Here is a 22287-nt window from a genome sequence, read left to right as displayed (position 1 = left end):
ATAGAAGAAAAAAAAAAAAATTCTATCTAGCTGTGGTTTGCAACCTGCAGTTCATGGACGACTTCGAGAAGCAGCGGCGAAAAGGCAGCTCGAACTCGCTCCGGAAAACTCTCTGGCAAATCTAACGATGCAGGAAAAAAAAAAAAACAAACCCAAACACAAAACACCAAAACCCGCCTTGTTTCTCCCCCAGACTTGGCGCACGACAGGGTGAAGGAGACGCCGCTGAGCCCCTGAGCACCGTGAGGCGTGAGCAGGATGAAATGAAACTGAAACAGGTGCGGGGAAGCGCTTCCACGGGGAAAACCAGCTCTTGTGCCGAGCAGCGTGGCGTGTTTAACTTGGCACGGCCAAGCGGGAACCTGACACTTTCCCAGCAAAGAGCTTTGCTCTTATTTCCAGCCTCCCTGCACTCCTCGGCCAGAGGACACAAGTTCTACCTTGGGGTTTTCTTTATTTATTTTTTTTTTCCGGGTATCCAGAGCCCGTGGGATGTACTGAAGCCATGCCCTGCTCCCAGCCCCAGCGTGGGGGGCAGATGGCGGGGGGCGGGGGGATGCAAAGCCCAGATCCATCTGAAAAAATTCCAGGCCCTGGGAAGCAAAGCTTTGGGCTGCGTTTCCTCCAGGAGAAAGGCAAAAGCTGGTGGTACCAGCCTGAGAGCCAGGGCTGAGCGCTTGCTCCCGGGCTCCAGAGTGATGCAGGCTTCCCAAAATATTCCAAATACTCGCTTGATTCCAGGCTCCGGTGATATTTCCGAGGCTCCCGCAGAACCAGATGAGACCGTGGGGTAAGGGCAGACACCCAGCGCCCCGAACCTGGGGCTACGACCCCCATCAGGTTGGGAGGATGCTGCTGCTCCTTCCCCCACCACGCCTGGACCACTTGCACCAGAGATGCTCAGCCCACAACACCAACCGCGTCTAGCCCTGGGGCGGCCATCTGAACCCAGAAACCTCCCACTCGGAGCCCAGAAAAAAATCAAAAAAAACCGGGAAAACCTCCAGAAAACAGCGCCGGGCTTTGGATGGGTTCGAGATGCAACGCCAGCTCCAAAACGCTGATTGCTCTCCTGTGCCTGCTGCAGGGATATGGCCCTGAAAAGCCTCCTGACGCCCCAAAAAAAGCTTTTTTTCACAAGCTCTCCTTAACCACCCCTGCCCTGTACAGCCCTGAGCTGCTGGCACTGCACCCAGCCGTATCCCAGAGCATTTCCAGAGCCATATCCCAGTGCGTTTCCACAAGGGCTGGCTGGCTGGGGATGCTCCATAAAACCTGGCCATGCCTTCACCGCTTAAAGCCCTGGGGGCTCCCTGGCTGCACCCCCTGATCCGGCGGGATGGGATTGCACTGGGTAGACAACCCCCCATCCCCACCCCGCCCCCGGTCCCCTCCCAGGGATGCTGGCTGCCTGCGGGTCCCACATCCAGCACCTGGTCCGTTCCCTGCACCAGGTTTTGCAGCACCTGCGCCTGCAGGGTATTTTCTACCCCCACAGGTTGTTCCCAGTTCTGCATTTCCCCCATTACCAACCCTTTTAAAAACAAAGACAAGCCAGACGGAGCACTGCCTGAGGGTGCCAGCCCTCCATTCAAGTCTTTTACCTGCAGCTAAGAGCCCAAATGGAGCCTTTTCAGAGGCGATTCAGGCTGATCCTTGAAAACCTTTCATTTATTTTTCTTTTTTATTTCCCTTAAAGAGTTATCAGGCCTCCATACAAATTCATCCTCTAGGTCCTGCTCCACTCCCTCCAGCTTTAAGCAAGATTTCTGTGACCGGCGGCAGAAAGGCAGAAAAACTTTCCTCGTCAGCAGAGGAGACGTCCAGCATCTAATGAAAGAACAGTTTCTATCCAAGCTGCTTGAAAGGCATCCAGGCTCTGTTGCAAGCTCATCTTGTTTGGATCCATCTCTATTAAATTTCCAGCAGATTTCGGCTGCTCCCGTGAAAGTGGTAGGTTTTTTTTTACCAGCCATCAATGCAGGCAATTCACATCCACAGCCCCTTTGCGCTCCTGGTCCCTCCAACTCCTGCGTCTTTCACCCCCCATCAACTTTTCCCTCCGTCTGCCAGCAAGTTTTGGCTTCAAAACGGTGGTTTAATCATCTAAAAAAGCAACGGCGGAGGAGCCCCGAGAAGCCACAAGGTCTTTGGTACCTGCAATATTAGGAGAGAAGAGCCCCAAAGGCTGGTTTGGATGCTATAAGGCCACGGAGAAGACTCCTGAGGGATCTTTTCCTCGTTGTTCTTTGCTGTCAGCCCGTAACGAGCTGTCCTTTCCAATCACAGAAACCCACCATCCGCCGGGAAGATCTGGGAATACTTTGGAATCCCGATGGCGTACGTGCTGGAGCGCTCTGGAGCGCGCATGGCATCCATGGGCAAAGCCTTGCAGAGAGCCGACGTGTTCCCCAACGGAGCCAAGAGGATGGATTCGGTCCTTGGTGCCAGCGCGGGGTCTCGGGGCCACCTTGGCGCGACAGGGCAGCGCTGGACGGTTTTGCCCGGTAGCATCTCGCCATCCACGCAGGAACGTGCCAGGCTCCAGTAATGCAGGGATAGAGCCCAAAAAGCTGCTGAGATCCTTCCTCCACCCCACCATCCTACACGGAGGAGGGCTGGGGGGTCCTAAACACCCCAGGGTGGAAAAGGAGCACTCTGGCCCCGGGATGAGCGAGAAGAGACCGGCCCAAGCAATGCTTGCTGGAAAATAGGGATGAAATGAGAATATTTTCAGTCCCTACCCAGAGCTCGGACATCTCAGAAGGGACAGTCCAGCACAAACCAACCAGAAACACTTTCCCCAGCTCCTCCATCCTTAAACTAATCCTTTTTTTTGACATCTGGGTGTCTATGATGGCCAAGCCCCAGAAGTCTCTTCCCACGGATACAGACATTTTTGGGAGACGGCAAGAAAAGGAAGGATTTTAACCACACAGACAACCCAAAACTCCAGGAAAGCACCAGACAAGAGGGCTACGAGTGGGACAAAAAAGCCGTTGGGGAGGAAGAAAAGCACCTCCTCAGCTCCACGTTGCACCCTAGAGACAAATCCAAGTGGGGTAGGGGCTACCAGCTCCCCTCCAACAAGGACACCACGCTTCCGCGGCAAGAAGGTCTGTCTTGAGCCCAGCTAGGTTCCCCAAAACCACAAAGCACCAGCTGGCGTGACACCAGTGTGTCCCAACGAAAGGACGAAGAACCTCATGTGTTGCAAGAGACCCACGAGGATCATGGAGCCCAACTCCAGATGCCACACGGGGCAACCTACACATTAAACCCTGTATCTAAGAGCGTTTTCCAAACTCTTCTTGGACACCAACAGGCTTGGAGCCATGACCTCATCCCTGGGGAGCTTGTTCCATGGAAAACTCTTTCCCAATGGCCAGTCTGAACTTCCCTTGATGCCACTTTAAGTTGGTCCCTCATGTCCTATCGCCAGGCACCTGGGAGAGGAGATCAGCACCTCCGTCCCCGTTGGCCATCACAAGGAAGCTGTAGGCAGCGATAAGGTCCCTCCTCAGCCTCCTCATCCCCAGGCTGACCGACCCTGGTGTCCTCAGCCGCTCCTCCCAAGGTTCTGCTTGAGTCCTTCCACCATCTCTGTTGCCCTCTCTGATGTTCTTCTGTCCTCCTTAAAATGGTGGAGCTCCAAAGCACCCACAACACTCAAGGTCAGGTCACACCAAGACGTGGGACAACCACGACTTTCAGTTTGCTCTAATGCGCCTAATGCACCCCAGGGTATGGGTGGCCCTTTTGGCCATGAGGCCACATGGTTGACTCCTGCTGACCTTCCCGTGGGCCAAAAGCCCCAGCTCCCTCTCAGCAAGGCTGTGCTCCAGCCTCTTCCCCCCAGATCTACACCTGTATCCCAGATGACACCATCCCAGGTGCAGAATCTGGGATATTGTCCTTTTCCAGTGCCATACAGCTGGGGACTGCCCAGCGCCGATCTATTGAGACATCTCCACGAGGCCTCTCTACCTTCCAGGGAGTCAACAGCTTCTCCTAATTTAGCATTACCAACAAAATTCCTGAGTGTGCCCTCAACTCCTACGTCCACGTCATCGATGAAAACATTGAAGAGAGAAAAAGCCCTGGAGAACACCACTAGTGACCGGCCACCGGCCAGATGTTGCCCCGTTGACTGTAACTTTGAGCTTGACCCTTCAAGCCAACTGTTCACCCGAGGCGTTTTGGGCTGGTCTAGGTGCCTGCTGGATGTCTTCTCCAGGAGCATCCTCCTGGAGTATCAAAAGCTTCACTAAAATCCCCCCAAACTACATCCGCTGCCTTCCCTTTGTCCGTAACCTTGTCACCAAAGGATACCCCGTTTGGAAGAGGTAACTTTCCCTCCATGAACCCACACTGGCTTTGACCGATGCCTGCATCGTCTTTCAAGCGTTTTCCACGAACTCCCAGAAAAACCTTCTCCATAATTTCACCAGGCACCAAAGTGAGACCAACAGGTAATTACAGGGTCATCGTTCCTGTCCTTCTTGGGAACAGGAGTAACATCTGCTGGCTTCCACTTGACTGGGACCTCTCCAGCGTCCCAAGACCCTTGAGAAAGGACACCAAGGTCTGACAATGGCATCGTCCAACTCTCCCGGGACAAATCCCACCCGGCCACACAGACTCACGTGCACGCCGCTGCTGCAGCAAATCCCACACAAGTTCAAAGTCAACTGGGAGACTGTCACCCCCCCTACTCGTGGTCCTCCAGCCATGGGTTCCACAGGGTCCCAGGGCGCATCGCTGGCGTTAAAGCCAAGGGTGAAGGAGGAACGAAACGTCTCTGCCTTATCTCCATCTCTATTTATGAGGCGACTGGCATCATCAAGTAACAAACTAATGTTTTCCTTAGTCCTTTTGCTGCTAACACCCTTTAAAAAAAAAAATTAAATTATTTTTTTATTATCCACCACAGTACCGGCCAGACGTGGTGTTGCAGGAGACACGGTGCAAACACAACTTTCATTTTCTTAGCAGCAGCAAACTCCAGGAAGGATGAACGTGGCCTCACGCCGAAGCATTAGCTCATTTCTGCTGGGCTTGGGAGAAGGTTACGGCATCTCCATCCCCAGCTTGACCCAGCAGCACTTTGCTTTTGCAGAAGGGTTTATTGCCACAGCCGCTTATCCCTGAAGAGCTTTTATCCCCCTGATATCGAGGAGAATTAAAAAAAAAAACAAAACACCAAAACAAACCCAGATTTGGCCACTTGCTGAGGTTTTTGAGGTATCTGGCAGCCTAGACTGAGCAGGAGAGCAGCGTGGGCTGTAGGATGGAAGCAAGCCACCCCAAAAAACCCCAACCCAGCAGCCACGACGCATTGACACCTCGCTTCCCCCAGTCCAAACTTGGCTTTTCGTGGCCAAAAGCCAAGTTTGCGCCAGCACAGAACCTCTCCCTCTCCAGAAATGCCCAGTGGAGAAGAAAGACTGGGCCACGTCCTACTTTAGGAGGCGGCAGGAGAATCCACGGCTCTGCCCGGTGTTGCCCCTGGCTTATTTTTAAACCGTGGCCCGGTTAAGCACGAGGGACGGCACAGGGGGGAGAGAGGCTGCTTGGGGGGTGCTGGATTCAGGAGGTTATTTATAGACACCGAAAGACAGGCACGGCAGGTGCTCCATGCCTTGGACCACCGTGAGCGAGCACGGGTGCGAAACCTTCTCCCAGCACCCAGGAGGAACAGCCAGCACCAGCCAGGACCCCTCCTCACCACACTTGGCCCACTCAGGACCACAGTTTTGGGTTATCAGGGACCACCCACGGCAAGAAAACACCTGGAAGGACACTCACCCTGGTGTCTCGACGGCACATTCGAGGAGCACATCACGACCCACCTTCCCATCCCATCGGAACGCCAGCACGCTCACGAGCGACCACCCTTGCGCTGCCACCAAACCCTCATTCTGGGGGTCACCCATGGCATGGGTGGAAAGCTACTAACCCCAAAAGTCTTTGGGAAGAGATTCCCAGCAGAGAGCTGTGTCGGAGGAGACGTAGCATAGGTTTTTTGGTTTTTTTTCCATGCAAATGTAGGGTTTCCAACTGTACTCCACATCCCAGCTCCAGCTAAGCCCTGCCTGTTGTCTTGGCCTCAAGTATTCAATTATTTATTTGCTAGGCAACAATATGACATCTTTCCTGGCACCGTTCGCAGGCTAAGAGGCTGACGAAGCAGTTAATTAGCCAGGAAGGTTACCAGGACTGCGAGCTCAACCTCCCAGTTAAAGAAAAGTCGAAAGCCAACAGCTCAAACTCAACCCACCACCAGCGAGGAAGGAGGCAACGTTGGAAAAGAGCCACAATTTTGGGGGTAGCCCCTGGCCCACGCAAGAAACCTCGGAAAAGGTCACTGGATGTGAGCCCCAGGGATTGTCCCAAAGAGTTAAAGTGAGACCAGCAAGAGCTGCACCTCCGTTGGGTGGCTGGTCTCGTGACTCGCCTATCTTTTCTGGATGGAGTTCAAAGGCAGGTCATAAAAAAAAATATTTTTTTTTTTTTAAAAAAAAAATGGCCCAGCAGTTGGCAAACACACCTTGGGACAGGCTACACGTGAGCTGCTCCACTCCAGGAAAAGGTTTAAAGGCACCTGGAGCTCTCTGCTCAAGCCAAGAGTAAATCAAAGCATGATTTCCTACACCCAAGCACTTCTTTGCACGGGGACCCCCCACCTTGCAAGAACAACATGTTTTCCCCCCAAAACACCCCGAAAACTCACTCTGATGCTTCACAATTAAAACCAAGACAGTGCCACGAGGTCTTGCCACCGAAGCACAGATCCAGGACAAAACTCCAGCTCTGCCAGGGCTGAGTATACTTTGACCTCCTCATCTTGTTAATTGTATTTTCCAGGTTCCCCTTCACAACTGCTCCGGCTCTTTGCGCTCCCACCTCTCATCCGCAAGTCCCTACCCCTGAGCCAAGTCGGCCAGATGCTCTTTGGAACGACGACGGAGGAGACGATGGGGAAGAGGTGGGGTAGACGACGATGGAGATTGGGAAGAGGTGGGGTAGACGGCAGCATCTCAAGACCCTCCTACACGCTCCACGACAAAGAATTTAAGACTTGGTTAAGGCAGAGTTGAAGGGTTAGGCTTATAAACCACGTGAACATCTACCAGAAGATGATAAGGACCAATTTCTTGGGTTTTTGGTTTGGTGGGTTTTTTTGGTGTCTCCCTGGGCACGTGGCTGCACCAACACTGGCCGTGGCAGCTCGGACCGAGACACACAGACTCAAGCAACAGTTGAGCAACGGTAGAAATGGCTCTTCAAAACCCAGTTTAGGGGACCAACCCTCCCACCGTGGTGGCCCCCAACGCCGCTTCCCCTCCTCCATCCCTTCCCTCGTAGCTGTCAGCGGCCACGAAATGAGCCCGATGCCAGTGCCGCGCTCAGGGACAGGGTGACACCACGAAAGGCTGCGGTGAAATGACGTTAAACCGTTATTTTGTGCAATTTCCCAACACCAGTTCTCCACCTCGGGCATGTGCAGGATCCTTTACCTTCCCTGGGGGACAGCAGTCCACCCCAGCCACCAAATGCCACCAGTTTGGCACCTCTTCGGCCAACCCCCCAGCCCCCCCTCCAGGGGTGTTTCATGCTTCGAGGTCCTTCCCACTGGCTCCCAGTGCTACAAATCACACATCCTAAAAATCATCTTTCTCCAGCTGCTCCCACCATGGCACCGGGTGGGTGCTGCCCCTCCGGGTTGCAGGTACTTTTTCAATATTTTTTTTTTCACTATTTTAACATCAAATTGCGATCAGACCACGTGCATCCACTCAGCATCATCCAGGTTAATGCAAAACAAAATCAACTTATTTATCGCCAGACTGGCCATGCTCAAACACTGGCGAGATCTCCGGACGAGCATTGCACGGCTCAAAAATGACAATTATTGAGGATTTTTTTTTAGCGGTGGATCTGTCTGGATCAGCTCAGCAGCGTGCAGATCCTGGCCGAGCTTTACCAAGCCCCTCCGGGCACGTCCGTGTCATGGTGGGGAGCAGAGCAACGCGCTGGCTCCATCCCCAACCTGACACCCCACAATTTGTGGCTGTCTCCCCGTTCCACTCCAAATCCAACACTGGTTCAGGGCCCTGCAAAGCAGCCAGGAAAGAAAACAAACAAAAAAAAATTTGGCCATTTGCAACAATTTTTGATGCCTGCTACCCAACGTCAGCAGCACACAAGCCCTTCGTGACGTCTTGCACCGCCAGGTTATCTGGAACGTCTCCGTCTCCAAATCCTCATGGCACAATCCAGGAAAAAAGAAAACCAAAACAAAACAAAACAAAACACCACCATACAGCCTAAATCCAGCTTTTCCAGCACCTGAAGGGTTCAATCCAGCATGAGCGGGAGGCTGAGCCCAATGCCCAAAGGATCCAGCTGGGGCATCCCTGGATCCAGACATCCACCTGCCACCGGGATTTATGGATTCCTACCGCACAACCGACCCTCGCCACCGCTGGGCTTTTCCAGCTGCTCCCTCCTTATCTCCATCCGCTCCGGGGTGGTTCGGTTACTCAAGCACCGTGCAGACTTTGCTCTTCCAAATCAAAGAAAAAACACCTTTGGCCTCTTCCCTGCTCCCGCTTCCCTGCTCCCATCTCTTCTGAAAGGAAAAGCAGGATTTTCGGGAGAAGGAAGGAGGTTGGGAGAGTCGTTCAGCCTTCATCCGCTGCTTCCCACGTGGAGGATGAGCATGGTTTTGGAGGGACAGCCACCCCCTACCCAGAGGGGCTCCGGGGTGGGTGAGGAGCTGGATAACGTGGCAACGTGGATCAGGAGCCAGCCTGACCCAGGGTGATTTGTCACTGGTGCCACCGACCCCCCCAAAAAAATCGGGAAATTTCATCCCAGCGATTCCCTCATCCCATCAGATCCCTGTGGCACCTTCTGCTCAGCCTGGAGAGCAACTCCCGTTCCGCAGGACGCCCCTGCCGTGTCTAACGAGCTTTGCTTTAGTAATGACAACGGTGGTGACGCCTCAGAGGCCAGGACCGAGGACATCCACATGGACACGCTCCGTGAGTACCCAAAAGATGACGCTGCGGGGCTCCCACCATCCCCAATCCTGCTGGATTTATCCCCATTTTGCAAGAGAAGCCAATTGCACAGCCTGGATCCCTCCCCCCCCACAGCAGCAGGATTTTGCCAGGAGTGCAAGGGGAAACTGAGTCACAGATGGAGCCATGCAGCTCGAGATTATTCTCTTTTAAGATAAATTAAGCCAGACATCACCCTCCGGGCAGCGGCGCCACGAACCCAGGCTCTTCTCAGCACCACGGAATGGGATGCGGCCAAAGAGATGAGCATCGTTAATCCCCAGCAGCAATTAAAACCCAAAATTACTGCCAACTGGAGAACGGGTTGTCCCCAAACCACTCCAGGCTGGAAACACAGATGGGGACAACATCCCAACACACACAGCACCAGCGACAGTCACACCCCGGCGGCTGATTTCTTGCCATTTAATTACTTTCCAAGAGAATATTCCGACAGAAAAAAAAAATACTACTACCTACAACCTACAGCCCCATGGGAGCAGTGAGCGCCCAGCTGCTGCGACAAGCCAGCGCCTTCCCCCAGGATCGTTCCCTGGGCACGGAGCCCACCTCCACCCCCCGAATGCAGTGTCCTGCCCCTCGATTTCCCGATGGGAATTGGAAAACACAGCTCTGAGCATCCTCCTCCGGGCTTCTCAACGTGACTCCGGGCTCCAGCGGGCTCTTGAGCTTCATTCCCGTAGGGGTAAAAAAAACACAAAAAACCCAAAAAAAAACCACCAAAAACCCAACCCGTATATAAAATAATTGGATCGTGCACGTGGATGTTGGAGTGGGGAGGGGATCTCCAAGCGTCGGGATCAGCCTTTCCCGGGAGCGATCTCAACTTCGAGAGCTCCTTAATGGTGCTGGGAGGAATGAATTAAAAGAGGCTCTTGGCCCGTGACAGCGGTTCTTGCAAGTCAAGACCGGAGGGGGAAGGGAAGAGGGATGAAGAGGGGACACAGAAGAAGGGATTAAAAAGAATAGAGAAGGCCGGGGGGGGGGGGGGGGGAGCTAAAAATTAAATAGGTGGAGAAACAAAAGGGACACGGAGGTGGGACAAAGGCTGAGCCTCAGCCCCTGCCACATGCAGTCCATCTTGGGCATTGTCCTCGCTGTCAGACCTGTATAAATTAAACCCCGACGCGTGAGCACCTCCCCTACCTCCCTTCCCCGGCATCGGCATCGTCTCTTCTTCAATGGGGCAAGAAGAAAAAAAAAAAAAAAAAACCAAAAAATTAACAAAAAAAAAAGTCTGTAAAAACTTCTCCATCTCCAGCAGCCGCACCACCTGATGCTGCGAAAACTTGAGCATCCCTGCGGAAGCTCGAAGGAGTGATGCCCCCCCAAGGGGGGGGGGGGGGAGGGGTCAGGTTGGGGCAGGGGTTGTTCCTGCTAGAAACCCCCTGCCAAGAGGACAAGGTGGCACAGGGTGCTGTGCTGAACAAGCCTGCGGGCTTTGGTTCTCCGCCAGCCCTTTTGCATCGCGTCCCCGAAAAAGACATGGTGGATTTATTTAGTCACCTGGCTCCTAAAAAAAAAAATAAATATAAAAAATAAAAATAAAATAAAAAAAATCCCTGCTGCTTTTTTCTCCCCTGAGCCAGAAACGACCCCAAACCAAACCGAAAATGCCTTCCCCGCAATTGCAATCAAAATAACCATAAAAAGCTCTAAATTGGGAATAAATGACGCTGTGGCCGGGTTTCACCGCCTGCAGCACGGGAAAGCCCCGAGATGCCCGTCACGGCGGGTCAATTAAAGCAATTTGGGATGAAAATGCTCCTTTTTAGCTAAAGCACACAAGCTGTTTGTACCTGAACTGGGCGTTTTCCCAGTGGTCCCAGTTTGGCACCTGGTGGAACCTCACAGCACGCATCAGTTCAGGCTTTCCCATCCGCTCCCACGACGGATAAAATCCAACGCCAAGGCCGACACCGGGGATATTAAAATATTGAGACCGAATCAAACCTCATCTCTGATGCAATTAGAAGCGGACGCTGATCCTGCTCCAGCAAATCAATAAATTATAAGGTGTAAAAAGAGGAGATTTAGTTAAATCAAGAGGTATCTGGCAGCTGCCGCGCCGGGAGCGGCACGTTTCAGGTCAATAATGACACGCCAGGACCGCAAATGCTATTTCCCTTCGTCAAGTGATCTCTTATTAAATCAATGTTTCGCCTTGATTAATTTGGGTAATTAATACAGCAGCTCCGGGATGGAGGGCACCGGTGGGGGCACGAGCCCACGGCGCTGATTTGCTACAGGGCTTCAGGGCTCTGCCACCCACCCAGTGTGGCGAGCACGTGTTGGGGACCTTGTGGCACTGCGTGATGCCACGGGGACCATAGTGACACCCCACGTTGTCACAGCACCCCCAGAGCGGGGTATCCCTGTGTTAGGGACCTGGGTGACACCGCACACTGCTACACTGGGGACCTTGGTGACACCACGCATGGCCACAGCATCCCCAGAGCATCCTGCTGTCCCTTGCATTGGGGACCTTGGTGACACCCCACAGTGCCACAGCATCTCCACAGCGGGGTGTCCCTGCATCAGGGACCTTGGTGACACCACACACTGCCACAGCATCTCCAGAGCATCCGGCTGTCCCTGCACTGGGGACCTTGGTGACACCCCACAGTGCCACAGCATCCCCACAACGGGGTGTCCCTGCATCGGGGACCTTGGTGACACCCCACAGTGCCACAGCATCCCCACAGCGGGGTGTCCCTGCATCAGGGACCTTGGTGACACCCCACAGTGCCACAGCATCCCCACAGCGGGGTGTCCCTGCATCAGGGACCTTGGTGACACCCCACAGTGCCACAGCATCCCCACAGCGGGGTGTCCCTGCATCAGGAACCTTGGTGACACCACGTGCTGCTACATGGGGGACATTGGTGACACCGCTCATTGCTCCAACAGGGACTGTAGTGACACCCCACGTTGTCACAGCACCCCCAGAGCAGGGTGTCCCTGTGTTAGGGACCTTGGTGACACCGCACACTGCTACAGTGGGGACTTTGGTGACACCACGCATGGCCACAGCATCCCCAGAGCATCCTGCTGTCCCTGCATTGGGGACCTTGGTGACACCAGGACTGTAGTAACACCCCACCCCACACCGCCACAGCAGGACGTCCCCAAACTGGGGACCCCAGTGACACCCCACAGTGCCACAGCAGGATGTCCCCAAATCGGGGACCCCACGGCATCCCCCCAAGCGCTGGGAGGAGCTGGGTACCATCCGCCCCCCACATGAAGCCATGACCCCAACCCCCGTCCCCTCCCCCAAATCCCCTCCCCCCCGCACTGCCGGAGCCCCTCACCTGCACAGACACCCCCGACCTCGCACTCCATCACCCCTGGGACGTGGGGGGACCAGTGGGGGGGGTGGGGGGGCACAGCCCCAAACGGCCACGATGCCGTCAGCATGGCGAGGGGGAAAGAACCCAGCAACAGCAAAGAAGAACACACACACACACCCCCGCCCCCCCACTGATAGTGGGATGGGCCCCCCCAGCCCCCCACCCCGGTGGGGGTTGATAAGGGCACCAGCGATTCAGGAAACCGCAGCCTGGAGATAAAGGCTGAGCCATGTGGATCCTGCTCGGGGGGAGGGGGGGGTCCTACAGGGAACCAGCACCCCTGCATCATGCTGGGGGGGGGGGGGAGACACAGGGTTGAACCCCAGAATAGGAAGGGGGTGAAGGCTGGAGCATCTCTGGCCCCGTCACTGACGCGCCCCCCCCCCCCAAGAAATTACCCAAAAATGCTTCCGAGCAGCCGCCGTGATGTGCAATAACCGCGGTGAGCAGCCCCAACACCCCCCCCCCCCCAAGAGAGCCAGGAGGGGAGGGGAGCCCACCAAAAAGCCCCCAGAAGGGTCTTGGTGGAATGTGACCCCCCCCAGCCAAAACTAGGGTGACGGTTCAGGGACCACGAGCGGGGATGGGAAAACCTCTCAACCGGGCAGAATGGGGCAGCACCCCACTTTCTCCACCATCCCTCGTGGGTCGCATTCTGCCCCTTTGCTGGGACCAGCTCAGCACCCTCTGGCACGCCAGCAGGGCACCCCACTGCTGTGGGGGATGCTGCACGCGGAGGGCACCCCAAAAGCCACCCCACCGGTGGGGACATGTCCCCCAGCCGTCACCTGCCGACCCCTCCGGCAGCACCGCGGACTCTGCTCAGCACCAAAAACCTCCCGGCAGCTGCCAGAGCCACCTCCGGCTCGTGGCCACCAGCGCTCGGCAGATGCCGGGATAATTCCATTTCGTTGTTGGAGGCCACGGAAAAGCCCCCAGACCTTGAGGGGGGCAGCGGGGCGAGCATTTGTGTGGGGTCTTCCCACCCCACAGGGCCCACAGACCTTCACCCCTATTTTGGGGCATTTTGGGGCCATTTTCACCTTGGGGTGTCGAGCTGGGAAGCGGTGCTGGTGGCCTGCACCCCCTGAAGTCTGTCCACGAGGAAGGCTGGAGCACCCCAGGACCCCAGCTGAGCCCCACCACCCGTTCCCATCCAGGCTGGACAGCCAACTGGGGACGTTCTCCTTCTCCTGACACAGCACCCCCTATTTTGGGGGCATCAGCTCCCTCCTTTCAACGTACCCGTCAGCCCCCTGGGGTCAACTTTCCACCCGTTGACCACAGTGGTGGAACAAAGAGCTGAAAAGCTTCCCAGATGCCACCAGGTCCTTTTCCCACCCACCTCGTGGTGGGGAAATAACAGCCAGAGTCACCAAGCAGGTTGCCTGGGGCAAGAGATAAGGTCTGAAGTCAACTGGTGTTTGCAGAGATGGGCAAACCTGTCCCGGGCCGAAAAAAAGAATTGCAGCTGGCGACTCCACCCTGGTGACTCCACCGTTGTCACCACTTTCAGAGGAGGGAAAAAGCCACCCACAGGCCAGGGGACAAGCAACGGGGCAAGTCACTGGCCAGTGGTGGGATCCATGGCCATCATCCACCTTGTCTCCCAGTGAGGAGCCAGGGATGGGGAGGAACGGGAGGGTTGCACCGGCATGGAGGGGTTCAGGTAGGACTCGGGATGGCAGAGGCACCTGACCAGTGCCTGGCATGGAGTTGATGGAGAAGGTGAGGCAGGAGAGGGTTAATCCTCCCCAGCAGGTAGGGGACAGGTGCTGGACAACCAGGGATTTAGGGACAATCTGCAGCAACCGACCAGGAATTGGCCAGGAACTGGCCGGACAGCCGCGTCCAAAGCGTTACACTCAACATCTCAACGTTCAAGTGGAAACCAGTTGACAAGTGGAGTCCCTCGAGGGTCTGTACTGGGCCCAGTGCCATTTGACAGCTCCGCCACCAACACAGATCGAGCACACCTGCAGGTTTGTGGGTCACACCAAACCGAGTGGACACCTCGAGGGAAGGGATGTCACCTAGGAGGACCCTGACAAGCCAGCGTGACTTCTCGATGGGACACAAACCTCGTGAAGTTCAAGGAGGCCAAATGCAAGGGTGGGGGCAACCCCCAGCACCACAAACCGGTGGGCTCGGAGCAGCCCCGTGAAGAAAAACGTGTTGGAGGAGGTCCAGAGGAGGCCACGAAGCTGGAGCACCTCTCCCATGAGGAAAGGCTGCTGGACTTGGGGTTGTCCAGCCTGGAGAAGCAAAGGCTTTGAGGACACCTTCTCACAGCCCTTCCACACATCAAGGGGGCTTATAAGAACAACTTTCATACCAAGACCTGTAGGACAAGGGGCAAGGGTTTTAAACTGGAAGAGAATAAATTTAGATGGGACGTAAGGAAGAAGTGTTTTACGATGAGGCAGCGAGACGCTGGATCTGGTTGCCCAGAGAAGCTGGGGATGCCCCATGGCTGGAAGTGTTCCAAGATGGGGTCACACGGGGCTTTGAGCAGCCTGGTCTAGCGGGAGGTGTCCCTGCCCACAGCCACAGTTGGGCTGGATGATCTTTGTAGATCCCTTCCAACCCGACCCATTCCATGACAACACCCTCAACCATCCAAGAGCCCTCGGAGGAGAGTTTCTCCAGAGCCACGCCAAGGATGGACCCATCAGGGTCTCCCATGAGCAAAGAAGATCCCCCAGCCCAAAACAGGACATCCCCTGCAAGAGCACCCAGCATGGACGGGGGGATTTCACAACGCCAAGGGTGTCCCAGTACAGCTCCACACCAGCACTGGGGAACAACCGGTCCCTGCTGGAGCTCCTTGTCCCCCACCACCCTCATGAATTCGGCCAGGCCAGGCCAGGCAGCACGGCTTTGCTCCGCTCAGCGAGGTCACGGCTTCACCAGCAACACCGAAACCGCGCGGGTCACCACTGTGGCACCGGTCCCCACAACGACACGCAGCCACCTCGCACAGGGATGGACAAATCATCCCTACTAGGGGACACCTTTGGTCTGGGGTCCCAACGCTGTGCTGGAAGAGATGAGGGGTCTCCAAAAAGCCGCTGGCTTGACCCACCGCCGGGTTTTGTGCTGGTTTGTGGTGCTGAGGCCGGGTGACGGCACAACGGCCGAGGGTTGTTATCCTCCCTTCCCCCAAAACCACGTGTTTCTCACCGTGCCGTGGTTCCCGTTTCACCTCAAGACGCCGAGAGCTGGGGAACATCAACACCAAGAGAACCTCACCGCAAGCCACCCCGGCACGACCAACCGAACCAACCCGAGCGCCACCAGCCACGCACGAAGCACCAAGAGATGTCCCCATCCCCCAAAAAGCCACCCCAACGGCGCCAACTGGGGACTTACCGGCCACGTCGTGCGCTTCCAGGGCCACGTCAGGCTCTTGACGGGAGAGTGACGAGAAGAAGTTGGGGTCCTCTTGCAACGGGCGCAGCTCAGCGCCGGAGGGTCCCTTCCCCTCCCTGCTCATCGTCCCCAGATCATCCACGGCGTAGAAAGCATCTTCCTCAAGCTCCGTCTCCGTTTCCACCGACGTCCCAGATAAAACTGGGTTCTCCAGGGGTTTTTTTGCGTCTTGAAGGAAAGCAGCTCTTCGTTCTTCGCCTTGGGGGCACTCAAGGGCAGGAAAAGTCTCTTCGTTTGGCTCCGGTGTCATTAACAGGGCTCTGCCTCCATCTCCTTGGCGCTCTGAGAAATTAGGGACAGCTTTCTCCATCCCTCGCCGATTGTGCTGTGTCACTTGGCAAAAAGTACCGCGCCGGCACTCAGGAGGGTTGGTGGCCAGGGACTGCCGGCAAAATCTACAAGAAATAAAAAGAGGAGAAAATGAGAAAAAAAAAAAAAAAAAAAAAAAGAGGCTTCGTTTTGCCGAGGTGGAGGAGAAACGGCTGCGTGCCAGAAAACCCAACGGTCTCGCTGCCCTCGCCATGGTCACCAAAGCTCTCCGCATACCCAAACTGGGCAGGACATCAGGGTCCATCACTCTCCCCTTGCAAAAATTGGCGTTGCCAGTAGCTGCTGCGGCGTAAGGTTCCTGCTGGAGTCGATGGACCCCAAAAAGTGCTGTTTTTCCTCGACAGAAAACTATTTTTTTTCCCCTCTGCGCTGCGATTAGCCAGGGGAACGGCATCCCGCCGCACATGCCCCAGAAAACCCCCTGTCGCCCTCAAATTGATTATTTATCCCCCCCAAAAAATTCAATGTACAGGGAAAGCTAACAGTTTGCACCCCTGGGAGCTCTGCTCTGTGGGCGGCTGCCCCAAAATCGGGGGGGCAGCCCCCAAAACTAGGGTGCGGGGGAGATTTTGGGATGCTGCCCTACATCCTTCTCCCTGGAGGAACTCCAGAGGATAGAACAGGGGAGTACTATCATACTGGGGGACCCCTGAAGGGTTGGGGGGACCCCCCTGAAGGCCAACCAGGTACTGGCCACCCAAGTGTGGATCCCCCCCCAAAACCAACCCATCACCCTAAAACCACCTTTCTACCACCCAGCACTGCTACAGCCGCTGGTTAATGGGTGGAAAAAAAAATGGGGGAAAAAAAAGAAAAAAAAAAGGAAAAAAAAAAAGAAAAAAAGAAAAAAAAAAGTGCTCCAGATCCTGATCTCTGCAGGGCAGGGTGAATCCTGACCGGGGGCGGGTGGAGAAGCGGAAAAATAGGTGGAAAGAGGCGCTAAAAGCCAGGCTTATCGGCTCCACCAGAGGATAAAGGCACAGGAGGAGAGCGAAGGAGCTAAATTTACCCTGGTGAGGAAGGAGAAGGCAGAGAAGAGACTATAAATACCTTCAAGGTAAAGAATGCAAATGAAGAGGGAATTATTCGAGCTGGCACAAGCTGTTTCCCCACCCCGGGGCCAAGGGAGGAGAGTGATGGAGCAAACCCCAATGCCCAGCGGCCACCCCGGAGCAGCCGGTGCCAGTCGCTTCCCCGGGGAATGATGCCCGGAGCCAGGGTGGGCGAGTTTGCCATTAAGAAAGGAAAACAGAAATTCAATTAAATACATTAAAAATGTTGGCTCCGCGTGCTGGTCTTTCATCCAGGAGGATCAGTTGCTCCGGCTGGCGTTGGTTTGTACGGGTATTGCTCTGGCATCACCCCAAAACGGTACCCGACGGCCGCGCCGTGCCAGCGGGATGCTCTCGCCCCCGAAGAGCGGCACCGCTCCGAGGCTTCCCCCAAATCCAAGGGAGTTTTTTTAGGGGGGAAGCAAACCCCAAATTTGGGGACGTTTAGGAGTTTGCCACGGTGTTGGCTCGGCGCTGGTGAGCCGGGAGGAGGGATGCTCCACCGGGATGAAGCCACCTGCTCTCCCCAACACCAGCTCACCGGAGGGAAGTAGCGGATCGTGGCATCACCCGTAACTGGTTTAAATCCAGTGGGACACGCACATCATCCCCTTTCCACCCCATCCCCCATTGCGCCATGGTGGCTCATCCATCCTGCTGGCAAGAAGCATCGAAGAACCTGGTGCGGTGCCAGCAGGATGGGAGCCCGGCAGCCGGCACGGCACCGGCGTTTCTCCCAGGGTTTCCCGGCGTGCTGTCAAAAAGCGAGGAGTTACCCCAAAACGTGTCACCCCGCTGCAGGGAAATGAAAATACACGGCAGAGCTGGTAGGGGACAAGCTGGGACAGATGGCAGCCCCGTGGGTCTGGCGGGGTAAAGCCATCGTGGAGTTTTCCCTTTTTCCTTGCAGCCGCATCTCAGCTGGGCTGGAGACCCCGGCACATCCCCGAGCCAAGGGGGATCCGTCCGGGCAAGAATGGGGGAAAAAAACCAAACAAAAAAAACCCCACAAACACACCAAAACCGGGTTTATTTTAAAAAACTGCAGTTCTGGGGGTGTGCGTGGGACAGAATCTGGCATCGCACTGGGAGCTGCTGCCTCCTTTCCCTGGTGGTAGAGCTCAGCATCCCCTTGGCACGGTGCTCAGCCCAAACCTTTGCTCACCGAAACGTGTCTCGCCGTGGCCGGGCCAAACCCCCCACGCTGGGAATGACGCCAAATCCCCCACCCCAGCATCGCGCTCAGCATCACCCACCAGCACCCCAAACCCCACCAGCACCAGCCAGCGCAGACGGGGGATGGGGACACACCACGCCAGTGCCATGTCCCCCACCTTGCTCACAAAAAAAAAAAAAAACAAACAAACAAACAAACAAACCACCAGATTTTTTTGGGGAAGTTTTCCCTTTTATCCTTCCCAAAACATGGATGCATCTCTCTGCCATGCCAGTGGCGCTCCCTAAAAACCCAATATTCTCCCTCAAAACCCGCTTGGGTGTTTTTAAGCTCACCGGGGCGGGGGGGGGGGAGATTTTTTTTTTTCCCTGGCTTGCTCTGCACCAGCACCCTAAAAAGACCCAAGCACTCACCATAAAGTTGAAAAAGCCTCTTCCCAAGCTCCGCTCGCTTCCCAAGCTCTGCTGGCTTCAAGGGTGGGAGCTGGACTGCTCAAACCCTTCCCCCAGCCCATCGCCCCAGAGCCATGCAAAGGCGGAGCAGGATTGGGACAATTTAAATGCTAAACCGGTTAAGTGGGGACAATCGCTGCCTTCCCTGGAAGTCAAGAGGAAGGGGCCTTTCCCCAGGCCAAACGGCTCCCGGCAGAGGTTCCCCTGCAGAAGACTTTGGCCTCGTGGGTTTTGGGCTCCTTGGGGTGTATTTTTGGGTTTTTTGTGTGGTTTCTCCCCCCCCCCCCCCCCGGCTGGAAGAGCACAACCACCACGCAGGAGCCCAGCGCTGCTTCCTTCCCCTTCCGTGGGGTTCATGGCCAAGCGTGTGGGGTCTGGCACACTCACGCCACGTAATTTTTTTTTTGTTCTTTGCATGTTCTTTTTCCTCCCCAAATGAAACCTGTGGCACCCACGGTGCAGAACAGCACCGTTATTTCCTGCTCCGTGCCAGCTTGCGGCCAAGCACACGGGATCTGGCAACTCCAGGTGCGCTCGAGTCGGGAAAACTACAGCCACGTGTGGGGTTTTTTCCCCCACTTGTTGATTTTCCCCCTCCCGCATGTTGATTTTTCCCCCCCTACCTGGTAGAAACCTGTGGCAAAGCGGAGCCACAAGGCAGCAGAACGGCACTGGTGTTCCCCCATCACGCTGGGTCACATCCAAGCGCATGGGTCCAGCACGCTCGAGTCGGGAAAACTGCAGCCATGTGTGGTTCTTTTCCCCCTGCATGTTGTTTGGTTTTGGTTTTGTGTTTTGTTTTGTTTTTTTTTTTTAATTTTCCCCTACCTGGTAGAAACTTGTAGCACAGCAGAGCCACGATACAGGAGAATGGTGCCGGTGTTTCCCCCCACTATATCAGGTCGCAGCCAAGTGCACGGGTCCAGCACACTCCAGTCGTGCCTGAGTCAGGAAAACTGGAAATCTACAGCCATGTGTGGTTATTTTCCCCCCGCTTGTTGGGATTTTTTTATTGTTTTTTATTTTTTTATTTTATTTTATTTTCCCCTACCTGGTAAAAACCTGTGGCAGAGCAGAGCCACAACACCGGAGAACGGGCACCGGTTTTTCCCCCACCACGCTGGGTCACAGCCAAGCACACAGGTCTGGCACGCTCCAGGTGCGCTTGAGTCGGGAAAACTACAGCTATGTGTCTAGTTTTTTTTCCCCTGGCATGTTTTTTTTTTTTTTTTTTTTCTCCTACCTGGTAGAAACCTGTGGCACAGCAGAGCCACGATGCAGGAGAACGGCGCCGGTTTTTCCCCCACCATGTCAGGTCACAGCCAAGTGCACGGGTCTGGCACGCTCGAGTCAGGAAAACTACAGCCATGTGGTTTGGTTTTTTTTTCCCTGGCATGAGTTTGGGTTTTTTTTCCCCCTACCTGGTAGAAACCTGTGGCAGAGCAGAGCCACGATACAGGAAAAGGGCACCGGTTTTTCCCCCACCACGCTGGGTCGCAGCCAAGCACACAGGTCTGGCACGCTCCAGGTGCACTCAAGTCGGGAAAACTACAGCTATGTTTGGTGTTTTTTCCCCTGGCATGGCTTTTTTTGTTTTTCTCCCCTACCTGGTAGAAACCTGTGGCACAGCAGAGCCACAACACAGAACGGCGCCAGTTTTTCCCCCACCACGTCGGGTCATAGCCAAGTGCACGGGTCCGGCACGCTCCCAGCACATTTGAGTCGGGAAAACTACAGCCGCGTGTGGGTTTTTCCCCTGCTTGTTGTTTTTTTTCCCCCCCCTACCTGGTAGAAACCTGTGGCAAAGCAGAGCCACGATACCGCAGAATGGTGCCGGTTTTTCCCCCACCACACTGGATGCCAAGTGCACACGTTCAGTACGCTCAAGTCGGGAAAACTACAGCCGTGTGGGTTTTTTTTCCCCTGCATGCTTTTTTGGTTTTTTTCCCCCCCTCTACCTGGTAGAAACCTGTGGCACAGCAGAGCCACAATACAGGAGAACGGCGCCGGTTTTTCCCCCCACCACGCCGGGTCATAGCCAAGTGCATGGGTCTGGCACGCTCCCGGCACACTTGAGTCGGGAAAACTATAGCCACGTGTGGGATTTTTGTGGTTTTTTTCCCCCCTGCACGGTTGGTTTTTTTATTTTCCCCTACCTGGTAGAAACCTTTGGCACAGCAGAGCCACAATGCAGGAGAACAGCTCCGTTTTTTCCCCCCACCACGCTGGATGCCAAGCGCACAGGTCCAGCATGGTCAAGTCGGGAAAACTACATTCATGTGTTGTTTTTTTTTTTCCCCCTACCTGGTAGAAACTTGTGGCAAAGCAGAGCCACAACGCAGAAGGGCGCCAGCGTTTCCCTCACCACGTTGGGTCACAACCAAGCACACAGGTCCAGCACATTCCCAGTGCGCTCGAGTCAGGAAAACTACAGTCGTGTGTGGGTTTTTTTCCCCTGCATGTTGTTTTTTCCCCCCCTGTACGTTATTTTTTCCCCCCTACCTGGTAGAAACCTGTGGCACAGCAGAGCCACGACGCAGGAGAACGGCACTGGTTTTTCCCCCACCACGCTAGATGCCGAGCGCACAGGTTCGGCATGATCAAATCAGAAAAACTACAGCCATGTGGTTTGGTTTTTTTCCCCCTCTGCATATTGTTTTGTTTGTGGGGGCTTTTTTGGGTTTGGGTTTGTTTGTTTTTTGTTTTTTCCCCCCCTACCTGGTAGAAACCTGTGGCACAGCAGAGCCACGATGCAGGAGAACGGCGCCGGTTTTTCCCCCATCACACCCAAGCGCACGGGTCCAGCACGCTCCCGGTGCACCCGAGCCAGGCAGGCTACGACCGCGTGTTCTCTCCCTACACCTTTTCTCCCCACGTGTTTTCTCCCCACATTTTGATTTTCCATCCCCAGGAGCAACACAGAGCCACAACCCAGGATGACGGCACCAGGTTTTTTCCCTCCTCTGTGCCAGTTCACGGCCAAGCGCACAGCACCCAGCGCGCTCAGCTCCGGCTGCATGGGGATTTTTTTCCCCCACCACCACCACGTGGTTTTTATTCTTCACGTGGCAGAGCAGAATCATCGTTGACGAGGACGGCACCAATATTTTTACCCCTCTGGACCCAGGTCATGGCAAAGCCCGCAGCACCCAGCATGGTCCCGGTGGCTTTTCCTCCTCCATTCCAGGTCACAGCACCTTCCCAGCACACCACGTCCCACATGCTCCTGGCTCCTTCCACCTCGGATTTCCCCCTCCCCCCCCCCCCCGGGGTTTGGGTTTTTTTCTTTTTTGTTTTCCCCCTCCGTGGCACACCAAAGCCCCAACGCAGGAGGACAGCGCCGGTTTTTCCCCCTCCAGACCAGGTCACAGCCAAGCTCACGGGGTCCCGCATGCTCCCAGC

General features: G+C 55.3%; 1 protein-coding gene and 1 long non-coding RNA gene across 3 annotated transcripts in view; both read right to left on the bottom strand.

The window, feature by feature from the left end:
- WIZ (WIZ zinc finger) overlaps window positions 1–22287 on the bottom strand; it is a 61431-nt gene that overhangs the window by 36028 nt on the left and 3116 nt on the right. For both annotated transcript variants that reach the window (XM_080409478.1, XM_080409479.1), the window contains exon 2: window positions 15815–16269. In XM_080409478.1, the coding sequence (XP_080265604.1) occupies window positions 15815–16269 (455 nt within the window). The remainder of the gene's footprint in view (window positions 1–15814; window positions 16270–22287) is intronic.
- Window positions 19164–20083, bottom strand: LOC308072502. Its single transcript, XR_013931679.1, has 2 exons — window positions 20005–20083; window positions 19164–19575 (listed from the first exon to the last, which is right to left on the bottom strand). It is a non-coding gene; the product is annotated as an uncharacterized lncRNA (long non-coding RNA).

The sequence above is a fragment of the Falco punctatus genome (assembly GCF_963210335.1).
Source record: "Falco punctatus genome assembly, chromosome: 13".
NCBI lineage: Eukaryota > Metazoa > Chordata > Aves > Falconiformes > Falconidae > Falco > Falco punctatus.
The sequence above is the reverse complement of the archived record's forward strand: the minus strand, read 5'-3'. Positions and strand labels throughout refer to the sequence as shown.